Source organism: Erpetoichthys calabaricus, chromosome 9, assembly GCF_900747795.2.
Source record: "Erpetoichthys calabaricus chromosome 9, fErpCal1.3, whole genome shotgun sequence".
Lineage (NCBI taxonomy): Eukaryota > Metazoa > Chordata > Cladistia > Polypteriformes > Polypteridae > Erpetoichthys > Erpetoichthys calabaricus.
In genome coordinates, this window is record NC_041402.2 from 91,089,636 (window position 1) to 91,101,977 (window position 12,342).

The 12,342-nt window shown below is 38.6% G+C and overlaps 1 protein-coding gene across 1 annotated transcript in view; it reads left to right on the top strand.

The window, feature by feature from the left end:
- Positions 1 to 12,342, top strand: part of sntb2 (syntrophin, beta 2) — a 327,074-nt gene that overhangs the window by 167,184 nt on the left and 147,548 nt on the right. The window contains exon 2 of the mRNA XM_028809888.2: positions 7,106 to 7,319. Within this exon, the coding sequence (XP_028665721.1) occupies positions 7,106 to 7,319 (214 nt within the window). The remainder of the gene's footprint in view (positions 1 to 7,105; positions 7,320 to 12,342) is intronic.

The following is a 12,342-nucleotide window of genomic DNA, read 5'->3' on the forward strand; positions in this document are numbered from 1 at the left end:
CAGGTCATCCATGCAGCCAGCTATATTCAATCATATTGGGCCTTTCCAATGCAAAGGGAATGATGGGGCTAGGATTTACACTTAGACCTCTGTTTTTTTTTTTTCTCCTCTCTTTTTTTTTAACCCTAACCTTGTTTCATTAGTAAATGTAATAGAGGTGATAGGAGTCTCTCTTTTTGAATTTAAATGTAAGATAAAAGTACTCTCAAAGAAGCCTGTTCTGGTGTTTCTTGATTTTAGTCCCTGTATAAATCTGTAATATGCAAATATGAAAATACTGCTGGAGTTGGCTGTGCCCGCCCCGCAATCCTGAAAACTAGAGTAAGTAGGTCTAAGAATGTTATGTTATTTATTTACCTTCTTCGCACGGTTTGGGGTGCAGAAAAAAGAGCCTGCAAGAAAAGCAACACCTCCCTCCACTGACCAGGTACTCTGTCTCTCCACAACTGATGTCAGGAGGACTCTATCCAGAGTCAATCCATGCAAGGCTGCAGGACCTGACAACATATCTGGCCGTGTGCTCAAAGAATGCACCAGTCAACTGGCTGGTGTCCTCACAGATATCTTCAACAAATCTCTGAGCCAGTTGTCAGTCCCAGCGTGCTTCAAGTCGACCACCATCATACCAGTGCCAAAGAAATCATCAGTGACATGCTTGAATGACTACTGACTAGTTATACTCTTGCCAGTCATCATGAAGTGCTTTGAAAGGTTAGTCATGTCACACATAAAGATGAATCTCCATGCTTCCCTTGATCCTCTTCAGTTTGCATACCGTGCAAACAGGTTAACTGAGGATGCCATATGCTCTGCCCTTCACCTCTCCCTGACACATCTGGATAAAAAAGACACATACTGTATGTCAGGATGCTATTCTTAGACTTTAGCTCCACCTTCAACACAATCATCCTTCAAAAGCTGGTTGTAAAACTGAGCCGGTTGGGCCTGAACACCACCCTCTGCAATTGTATCCTGGACTTCTTGACAGAGAGGCCCCAGTCAGTTCGGATGGGCTGCAACACTTCCAGCATCATCACACTGAGCACTGGAGGCGCCGTAAGGCTGCGTGCTTAGTCCACTGCTCTTCACCCTGCTGAGCTCATGACTGAACAGCCATGCACAGCACCAACCACATCATCAAGTTTGCGGATGATACGACGGTGCTGGACTGATAAGCAGGGATGATGAAACAGCATACAGAGATGAGGTTGAACGGGCTGTCCGCATGTTGTGAAGACAATAGTCTATCTCTCAATGTCGACAAGACAAAAGAGATAATTGTGGACTTCAGAAAATTACATCCTGCCCACATCCCACTCGGCATCAACGGTTTAGATGTGGAGACTGTTGTGTGCACATAACTGAGGAACTTACATGGACGCATAACACCTCATCACTAATCAAGAAAGCCCAGCAGAGACTACATTTCCTGAGGCAGCTGAAGCAAGCAAGTCTTTCCCCCTTCCATCCTCACCATGTTCTACAGAGGCACCATTGCGAGTGTTCTGATCAGCTGCATCACTGTCTGGTATGGCAACTGCAGCATATCCAACCACAAGCGCCTGCAAAGGATAGTGAAGATAGCAGAGAACATTATTGGGGTGCCTCTCCCTTCACTACAGGACATATTTTACAAACATAGTGTCCGCAAGGCCTGCAGCATTGTGCAGGACTCCTTACACCCCTCACATGGACTTTTCACACTTCTGCCATCCAAAAGAAGATACTGCAGCATCAAATCCAGATCTGCCAGGCTGCAGGATAGTTTTTACCCCCCCAAGCTGTCAGACTCCTTAACACCATGTTGCCCCCTGAGATCTTCCACACTGCCTCAACCACAACTAAAAACACTTTCCTGCAAAGACGAGTGTTCATGTAGAAAAGAACTGAAAATCTCATACTGACCCTTAAGTATTTTGACACTCTTGATATCCTTCTGCTGTGAAACACTCTGACCTGTCATTGTTTACACATGTCTTAAACAACTATTATCATACACTGATAATTTCTGTATCATCTATATTTATTATTTATTTATTATATTACATATCTATTGACTATATTTATGTATCTAGATTACAAATACCATACATTGCATCAATGTTCATATTGCCAACTACACATCAATATTGCTACTACTTCTTTGTCTTCTCTTTGCACAATATCTAGTCTTATTTGTGTTTTAAATTTAAATTTTAATTCTATTTTTAATTTATTATTTGCACTTCATGTTGTTACACTGTGGACCCTGAGCTTCGCAATTTTGTCTATCTGTATACTTGCATATGGTTGAGATGACAGTAAAGTTCACTTTGACTTTGAAATACTTACCTTAAAAGTATTTGTCACTACTAACAGAAACCTAAGACAATATGTACATCAAGCTGAATATTACTGATCATTGTACTTCAGTAATAGTAAACCCAGGCTTTGATTGCCACTCTACACAATGCGTGTGCTTGAGGATGCTGCTGATGCATAAGTAGTAAACTAACTATATTTGTGCATGGACTTTAAGTAAATCTGGAGGATTCCACCAGGTGGCTGTGTGAGAAATCCTCATGATGTGATAACAACATCTGGTTTCACAGTGTATTGAATTGTGGGAAGAAAGATGTTCAAGATAAAAATTCTTTGCATTCTGACACTGTTGCGAAGATGTAAAAAAAAAAAAAAAGGGGAATATGCAACACGGTTATTGCCTATTGGAGAAAAGGATGAAGAAAAGCACCAGGAATATTTTTGCATGTCAGCATTTAAGATTGATGATTTGCTTCACTGCATTGAACCATTCATCAAACATCGAAGCACACAGTTTGATCATGTTGGAGCTGCATTGCAGCTTGCTATCACATGTTGATAGTAAGCAACAATACTAACGTCAAAACTTGAACACACATGCTACCCATATTTTTGCTGGTACCGCAACTCAGGCACACATCGTGTTAATTTCTGATGATGTGCTCAGAAGACATGCCAAAAGAACGCTGGGAGCACGTGGCAGCCATGATGCGTGTGTGTAAGTGTTCTGAGTGTGAAGTGTAAACTGGCCCTTAGAACCAAATGTGGAGGTGACATTTACATTTACAAGAGCATCAGGGGATAAAAAAGAAAATTGTTATTATATCCCATATTTGTCTGAACAGGAGAAAGAAGTAGCAGGTTAAACTTATCCACACTGACATTGTTGAAAACTGGAACACAGTAAGCAACTTTTAAATGGACATCTTTGCTATTTATGAAATCAATGGCTGTGCATTGCAGTAAAATTTTTACATTTTTCAGTCCGTTGAGATTAATTATGTTGGCTGCATTAAGTAGATTTACTTGTTTAAATCTTGCTATAGTTAAGTCCTTCACTAAATTATGTTATGCTTGCCAATAAAGTGATTATTCCACCATCCTGGCCACACAGAAATTAGATGAATATGTTTATCTGCTCCTTCATGCATTCTCATTCCTCTGCAATCCATAACAAATTTGAACTGGAGTGTTATAGCCTCAGCACCTCGATGTACTCGGATTTTAAAACCAAGAAGAGCGTGAGTGATGTTTTTTCCTCTATCTCAAGCATGAGATCAAATTAGAAATTCATAATCGTTGTCAGTGAATATTAGGATTTATTATGATGAAGAATATTGTGTGTATTGACACATCGTATATTTGTTTTAGTATTATATTTTATATATTTCAATGCTGTGATGGACTCTGGACCCTTTCTAGACCTGGTTCCTCCTTTCTTGCAAATACCCTGTGAACTTGAATTAGAATTAGTTATAAAAAAATGAAAAGATATACTTATTGCAGCAGTTTTATATTTTGTTTAGATTTTTTGCTTTGTTTTCTACGTGCCAGTGCTGCAGTTTTATTGGCAACAGACACATACGTGTATATAATGGCAAGCCCAAAGTAATTATTTATTTAAAAAAAAAAAAAAAGGCACTGTTTTTGTGTATGTAATGTGGATATCAAATGCCTAACCCCCATTAGTGACATTTTAGCTTTTGTCAATGTCAGCCTTTAATCAATATAAATCATGGAAGACCTTCTTACATCTTTGATAAGGTCAGATTTTATTCAGGGCTAATATTCAGTTTGTGTCACATGGTGGCAAATTATGCAAGTGGTTGATTTAGAACGTGATTGGTGAAATCTGAAAACAGTTACAAACCCTGTTATAATGAGTGTGCACACTTCTGCATCCAAGGTGTTGATAAGCTTTAATTTTTTTGGTTTTCATTTTGGTTTTCACTTTGAAGATCTTTTTTAACGGTGAAAAAGGTCTGACATGTTTTGGGTTTTTTTTTCCTTCATTTTAGCCTTCACAGAAACAAAAGCTGAAATCTCATTATGAGTATATAATCTTTGGTATCCACCGTAGGCCAACTGTGTATATATGGTGTATGAAAGAGTTAGACAAACTTGCAGTAATTCCAAAAACACAGATTTAGTTTAATCATGTTATTTTTTAACTTTTTTAAGAACAGATACTTTTTCAGATTAGACTCTGACATAGACTTTAGCCCTTTTTACCCAGACTCTGACATAGACTTTAGCCCTTTTTACCCAAATAAATTATTGATGCTATTTTGTTTTTTAAAACTTCACACAGCCTTTCCTGTATGTTTAAATTAAATTCAACTTGATATTTCTCCATGCATGGTTGTGACAACCTGACTTATTCTATAACCTGTCAATGTGGAGCCAATTTCTTACTGGTACATTGCGGAAAATTGCACTATATGGGCAGAAGTATTGGGACGCCTGACCATTACACCAACAGGGATTTTAATGGTATTGCACTGAAATACATAGACTTTAATATAGAATTGGTGGCCCCTTTGCAGCTATAACAACTTCCAATCTTCTTGGAAGGCTTTGCACAAGGTTTTGGAGTGTTTCTTTGGGAATTTGTGCTCATTCATTCTGTAGAACATTTATGAGGTCAAGCACTGATATTGGATGAGAAAGCCAGACTTACAGTCTCCATTCCAGTTCATCCCAAAGGTGTTCGATGAGGTTGAAGTCAGGGCTCTGTGCGGGCCAGTCATATTCTTCCATTCCGAACTCATCCAGCCATGTCTTTATTGACTGTGCTTTGTCCACTGGGGCACATTCACACTGGAATAGAAAAGGGTCTTCACCAAACTGTTTCCACAAAGTTGGAAGCATGGCGTTGTCTAAAATGTCTTGGCATGCTGAAGCATTAAAACTGCCCTTCACTGGAAGTAAGCAACCTAGCCCAAACCCTGAAAAACAACCCCACACCATTATCCCTTTTCCACTATATTTCACAGTTGGCACAATGTAATCACCCAGGTAACGTTCTGCCAGCATCCACCAAACCCAGACTCGCCCATTTGACCTGCCAAACAGAGAAGCATGATTCGTCAGTCCATAGAACATATTTCCACCACTCCATCCGATGCTTGGCATTGGCCTAGGTTAGGTGAGGCTTGCATGCAGCTGCTCAGCCATGGAAACCCATTCCATGAAGCTCCCACTGCAAAGTTTCTGTGCTTACATTAATGCCAGTGAAATTCAGAACTCTTCAGCTATGGAATCAGTAGTGCGTTGGTGACTTTTTTATACACCATACACCATGCACCTTAACAGTCGTTGACCCCGCTCTGTGACTTTACATGGTCTTCTGCTTCGTGGCTGAGTTGCTGTTGTTCCTAAATGCTTCCACTTTCCAATAATACCACTTACAGTTGGCCGTGGCCGTGGAATATCCAGCAGGGATGAAGTTTCATGTACCATCTTATTGCAAAGGTGGCATCCTATCACATTACCACTCTTGAAGTCACTGAGCTCTTCAGAACGACCCATCTTGTTTCACAAATGTTTGTAAATGGAGACTGCATGACTAAGGTTGCTTGATTTTATACACCTGTGGCAATGGGGTCTGATTGAAAGACTTGAATTTGATAATTAAGGAGGGCGTGTCCAATATTTTGTCCATATGGCATATGTACCTGAGTTTTGAACTGTTCCATCATTTCAGCAAAGTATGGCGTGACGTGAGACAGAACAATTGAGTTACCTTGCCTTATCAGCCATTTAGAGTTTGGTTAATGGTGCTGGTGACATCAGTATTTGAGCATGAATGTGACATTTGCTGTTTTGCAAAATAATTAAATTATTGCAAAATAATTAAATTAATTACTCAAACCTCTTTTGTCTTGCGACGACACTATATAGATCATGCCGTGTATATGTTCTATGTTTCAATTAAAACCAGAATCCCTGCTTGTCCTTTTTACAGTATGCAAACATACACACACGAGGGCTACCTTATTACAATGCAGTATATTGGCTGTATAATAGGTACATGAAGTGCTGACATACATTTTATGTACTAATTTAAGTGTTTAACATCACATTCACCTTGTAATTTAGAAACTGTGAACTTTCTTCTGTATGTTATGATATGATACATTTCGTCAGAGGTGCATGTGTGTTTTGCTTTGTCAAAGTTTGACTTTTTATCTTTTGTGTAAACAAGTGCTGTGATTGAGTTTACAACTTGGAGACTATGACAACAGTTTGTAATTTGATTAAACCAGGCAGCTTTTAAGAAAGTGACTCAGTCAAATCTGATACTTTAGTTTAATTCAGCATGCATGTGGGAGAGAGAGAAAAAGAAAAGAAAAAAAAAACATGTAATTGAATCGAGGAGTTTAAATAGCTGAAAACAGAGCGTGCTTGTGAGAATGCAGAAATCAGAGTCTGTGCCTGAGGGGTTTTAATTCAGAACTTTTGCTGTAAAACAGCGTGGATGATTATGTTAGCTGACAGCTTATTAAATGTGCAATGAAATAAAATGTACATCTGTAAATATGCAACAAGAAAAAAATTGCACAGATATCTTAAGCATTATATAAGATAATGTACAATTTCCATTGAGGTATAAAGTTTAAACTATAGAAGCTTAGATTGAGCATAGTGAAAGGTTTACCAGCAAGGTTTAAACAAAATTCATTTGCTTGAACACTGGAGTAAATGAGATGAACAAGCTTTAACTGACCTATTTATTTATTTGTTTCTTTGTTTTGTACTTCCTTTTGTCTTAATTTCTGTTGTTCTCTTGCTTTCTCCACAGTTAAATATATCAAAGAAGTGACTCCTCTGTTTAAAAAGCCAACCTTGGTGGCAGACCTCCCGTGGGATAATGTGCGGCCTCAGTCACCCAGCCTCAGTGGCAGTGAGGATTCAGGTTCTCCAAAGCATTTGGCTAGCAACAAGGATAAGAAGGTCATCCCACTGAAAATGTGTTTCATTAGCCGCAACCTGACCATGGCAGATCTAGAGAACAGGTAAAATACTTTGTGGACTTCTGGGAATGAATGATGTGATTGCTTTAGCTTATCTAATTTATTGTAAGAGCATTCCCTTTGGTATACTCTCTTCCCATATCTTTGCATTTCAGTTTTGTAATGCGAGTAATGAACCGTTTAAAGTATGTAAGACCAGCTGAACCAGGCCATAATCGTATTTTGTTTCATTACAAATGGATAGTCATAATAAATGGGTTGTAGTTGCTGTAACTTTGCAGGTAGTTGATAACATTAGGAGGTTCAATCATTGACACATTTTGTAGACTGGTACACAGGAAGATAAGCATAGCCTGTGATGTTTAATGCTCGCAAATTCTGTACTATTAAAGGAACAGATTGTGATCACTTGGGTTTATAAGAAATCACTTGGTAGATGTGGATGTAAATGAGTCTTTTTTTTTTTTCTAGCTACTAGTGTTCTCTACTTTTACTGTCATGCTAACTTTTGTCAAAGACAAGGAATCGCTCAGGGTCCTATCTTTGTCCATTTCACATCATCACATGGAAAAGCTGGCCACAAGCCTTTGGCCTAAGTGTCAGTAAGAGACTAACTTAAGCAGCTGAGCAAAAAGGAATTCCATTTAGCAATGTCTCACTGGTTACATTTATGAGCTTGTCCAGGATCACTTAGTAAAGGATGGAAATCCTTTTAGCTTAGCTGGATAAGTTAATGTTTACTGACTTAGAAGTCCCAGGTTCATGGTCAGTCTCTTTGTTTGATGTAGGGAAATAAAGGAAGGTGGTGCCCTGAACAGTTTCTCACCAGTGACCTTTTTAATACTTCTATTTAAGCCCATTCAACAAATGCCTGCATGTTCTACTAAATAAAATAGCTTAAATCTGTATTCCAAATGTCCAGACGCCATAACTTGCATATGATTATGTACATTTAGAATCCTCTGAATTGCATAGAATGGCAACGTCTTCGTCAAATGGTTTCCATGTGTTTCCCTTTTGGTTCTACGATGCTCCTGCACATTATATTTTTGATATTACAGAAGTGATTGAAGTTAATGTAGGAATTGGTCATCGTGAGTTATGAACCTCTTTTAAACTGGCATCACAAATCACTGAAGCATTATGCTTGCACCACACAAATGATTTCATACAAGCTAAATATTTGTACCTAACACGATCTCATAGTCAAAGACCTGTAAAGGTCAAGCCATAAAAAGAAAGTCATTTACTATCTAAAAAGTTTTATTGGTACGTTTAAACTCGGTTCCTTTCTTTTCTTTGTTGTTTTCCTTTGGGTGTTTAAGGATGCTCATGCACATGTCACAGCATTTGCACAGCCCTGGGAACCATTGTGGCTGGTGACATCAATGACAAGTGACATAAAAAAAGTAATGAAAACAGTGAAACAAAAAAGTCACTGTTAAACATATACAGATGAGAAAAATAATGATAAAAATAAGACTAACTAGAACCCAAAACCTTGTTTTCAAAGCCAAAGACTCCAATGAATTTGTGTGTTGTAAAACTGTAAATATAAAATTGCCATCACAATATTGAGAATAGAAAAAAATGTAGGAGTTTTAGAAAAAAATTCTCCAAGACACAGTACCAACAGAAGAATTTAAAAGATCTTGGGCAGCTATATCTCATCTGCCCTCCAGATGGGAGAGCTGGAATAACAGGGTATCTTCGGTTCCAGAAGTCAAGTGCTCACTGTAAGACAACATATGGTTTTGTGGTATACTGTAGCCACCATGATTGTTAGTTTTAATTTGCCTACATTACAGTAAATGTAAAAAATGTAGCTCAATCATCATCCATTTGTGTTACAGTAATATCCATTCTTCATTTTCTTTCATATTATGCTGTTTGTTCCTGCCGAGTGTCTCTATAATAGCAAGCTAAGAAGGGCAGGTTAAATTTCCCTCCTTCTTCTTGCAACAGTCTCAACCTACTTTTAGAAAATACTCAGGCACTCCCATTCCAGATGAGCAGTTATATTTCTCTGGCTAGTTCAGTCTCTGTCATAATTCTCCTCACAAAGGGTCTTACTTTCCACACTTTACAAGGGAGGTCCTCTAAGGGCCTCCTCACTGTATGCCTAGATTATTTCATATGCCTCAGTATATGCTCAAATTATCTCTGTTGTCTGGGGATGCACCCTTGCTGAGGCACATCACTTCTTTAGCTTGTTCCAACAATGTCATGTTATTGATTGTTGTTTAATTACACTGTGTACCCTCCAGAATTTTCCATTTCTTGGGGGAAGTAAAATGTACTGTATTTTCTAGCTAGAGGCCAGGGTGAGAATAGCAATGAAGATCATGAATTACCCCAATTAGCAGTTACATTACTAATACTAGCATGGTGCTCATGATTTATCTTTTAATATAATGAAATTTTACAGTTTAGGCATCATTAGTGCTTCCTTTCATTAATCATGTGCTACATGCATAAAAGACTCACTTTGGAACCTTTTATTTTAAATTTCACGGGGTGTATCTACTTATGATTGCAACTTTTTATGTCCTGCGTATATTCAAAACCATATAAATGCTGTTTTTAGCCAGATTATCAGCATCCTGCAAGTGTGATTAAGGGTTTTTTAAATGAAACCATTTTAAAATTAACTAGAATGTGTGTACTGTTTTCTAAGAGAACATGCGCTGATCAGTCAAACATTATAACCACTCCTGTGTGAATGATGTTTACTGTCTCATTGACCTTTTATAAGGGCCAAATCTTGATTGCCAGACAACTGGGTTAGAACATTTCTGAAACACCAAGGCTTGTGGGGTGCCTATGGTCAGTCGTGATGAGTAACCTACCGATACTGGTTCTAGGAGGGAAAAACCACAAACTGCTGATAGATTGTCAGGTGGCCAGGAGTCATCGATGTGAGAGGTCAATTAAGGCTACTCCATCTACTACGAACCAACAGAAGGGCTACTGTGGCACAAATCAGATAGTTTTAATGATGATTATTTGTGTAATATGTCATGACACACACATATATGGTATTGCGTAACTGTAGACCAGTCGTATGCGCATGTTTACCCCTGTCTACTGTTGAAATCTCCTACAATAGGCATGTGAGCATCGGAACTGGATCTTGAATCAATGAAAGAAGGTCTCCTGGTCTGATGAATCCCTTTTTCTGTTGCATCATGTGGATAGCCAGATGTATGTGTATCATTCACCTTGGGAAGAGATGGCACCAAGATGCACTATGGGAAGAAAATAAACCGGTGGAGGGAGTGTGATGCTTTGGGCGAAATTTGCTGGAAAATCCTGTGTATGGACATACTTGTGGATGTTAATTTGCTGTGTACCACCTACCTACATATCATTGCAGACTAAGTACACTTTTCATAGCAACAGTATTCCCAAATGAAAGTAGCATCTTTCAGCGGAATAATGTGTCCTCCTACAATAAATATGAATTTTTAAGGAGTGGTTTGAGGAACGTGATGAGAGTTCAGACTGTTGCTTTGACCTCCACATTCCCCAAATCTCAATCCAATTGGGATGTTTTGGAGAAAAAAAGTCTGATGTGCAGCATCTTGACCTTGCAACTTACAGGAATAAGAGGACCTATTGCTAATGTCATGATGCAATATACCATAGAACACCTTGAGAGGTCTTGTTGAACACAACTAGACCATGGAGCAATGAAAAAAGGTGGCCTGGTCTGATGAGTTCTGTAGACTGCCAGTTGCATAAGTATTGCTTCCCTGGGAAAGAGATGTCTGCAGAATGCACTATGAGAAGAAGGCATGCTATAGACAATGTTGTCCTGGCATTCATTTGAATGTTACTTTAACATGTACTACCTAACTACAGATTGTTGCAGATCACATACACCACTTCATGGCACCGGTATTCCCTAATGGCAGTGGCCTCTTCCAACAGGATAATGTACCTTACCACACTGCAAACATTGTTCAGGAATGGTTTGAGTAACATGTCAAAGAGTTCAAAGTGTTGACTTGGCCTCAAAATTCCCTTGATCTTAATCCGATTAAACATCTGTGGGATGTGCTAGAAAAAACAAACAAAAAAAAACCGTCTGATTCACAAAGGCCCAACCTTGCAACTTACAGGACTTGAAAGATCTACTGCTAAGGTCTTGGTGCCAGATACCACAGGACACCAGAGGACATGTGCTGTTTTGGTAGCACGAGGGAGTCGTACACAATATTAGGCAGGTGATTTTAATGTTGTGGCTGATCAGAGTATATACATATGGTATATCATTCAAAGAGAATCCTTTGAACAATGAAATCATCTTACAATTCTTCAGTGGGATCTTTGAAAATTGTATGTTTATCTTTGGAGGAGTCAGAGGCATTTCTGTCTGGCATGTGCCAGATGGGATGTCCAAACAGGCGGAGTGGTGGCTCTGAGGCTAGGGATCTGCACTGGCAATCGGAAGGTTGCCGGTTCGAATCCTGTAAATGCCAATAGGGACTCTGCTCTGTTGGGCCCTTGAGCAAGGCCCTTAACCTGCAATTGCTGAGCGCTTTGAGTAGTGAGAAAAGCGCTATATAAATGCAAAGAATGAAAGAATGAATGAACTTCATCTGTGCATTTTATCAGGCTTCTGTTTTCAGTAACATTTAACCATTCTTTTTATACTTTTTTTTAACATTGTTTGGTTCTAAAAGTAAGAATATTCATTTTTATAAACATTAACAAGTATGGAATCTATTCTTTGCTAATACAGTGAAACCTTTTTTTAGTAATACTGTAGCCTCTGACCCTCTCCTGAAAATCTATAAAGAAGGAGCAGATGAGCACCGGTTAAGTGTTAATAGCATTTTTGAGCTTCTCCATTTGTCTCTATCCACCCGCCACTCCTCTTACAATGCATAAAATTGTTTTTGAACACATATGGCTTAGGCTTTCCTCAGACCAATTCAGCATTTTTTTTTTGTTTATTTGCTTGACAAGCTACATGATTAACCTTACTTCTGTGAAGCTGGAACAGTACACTTGTTTCAATCACTGTCTTTCTTCAAAGTCCCTCTTAACAGTCATTACA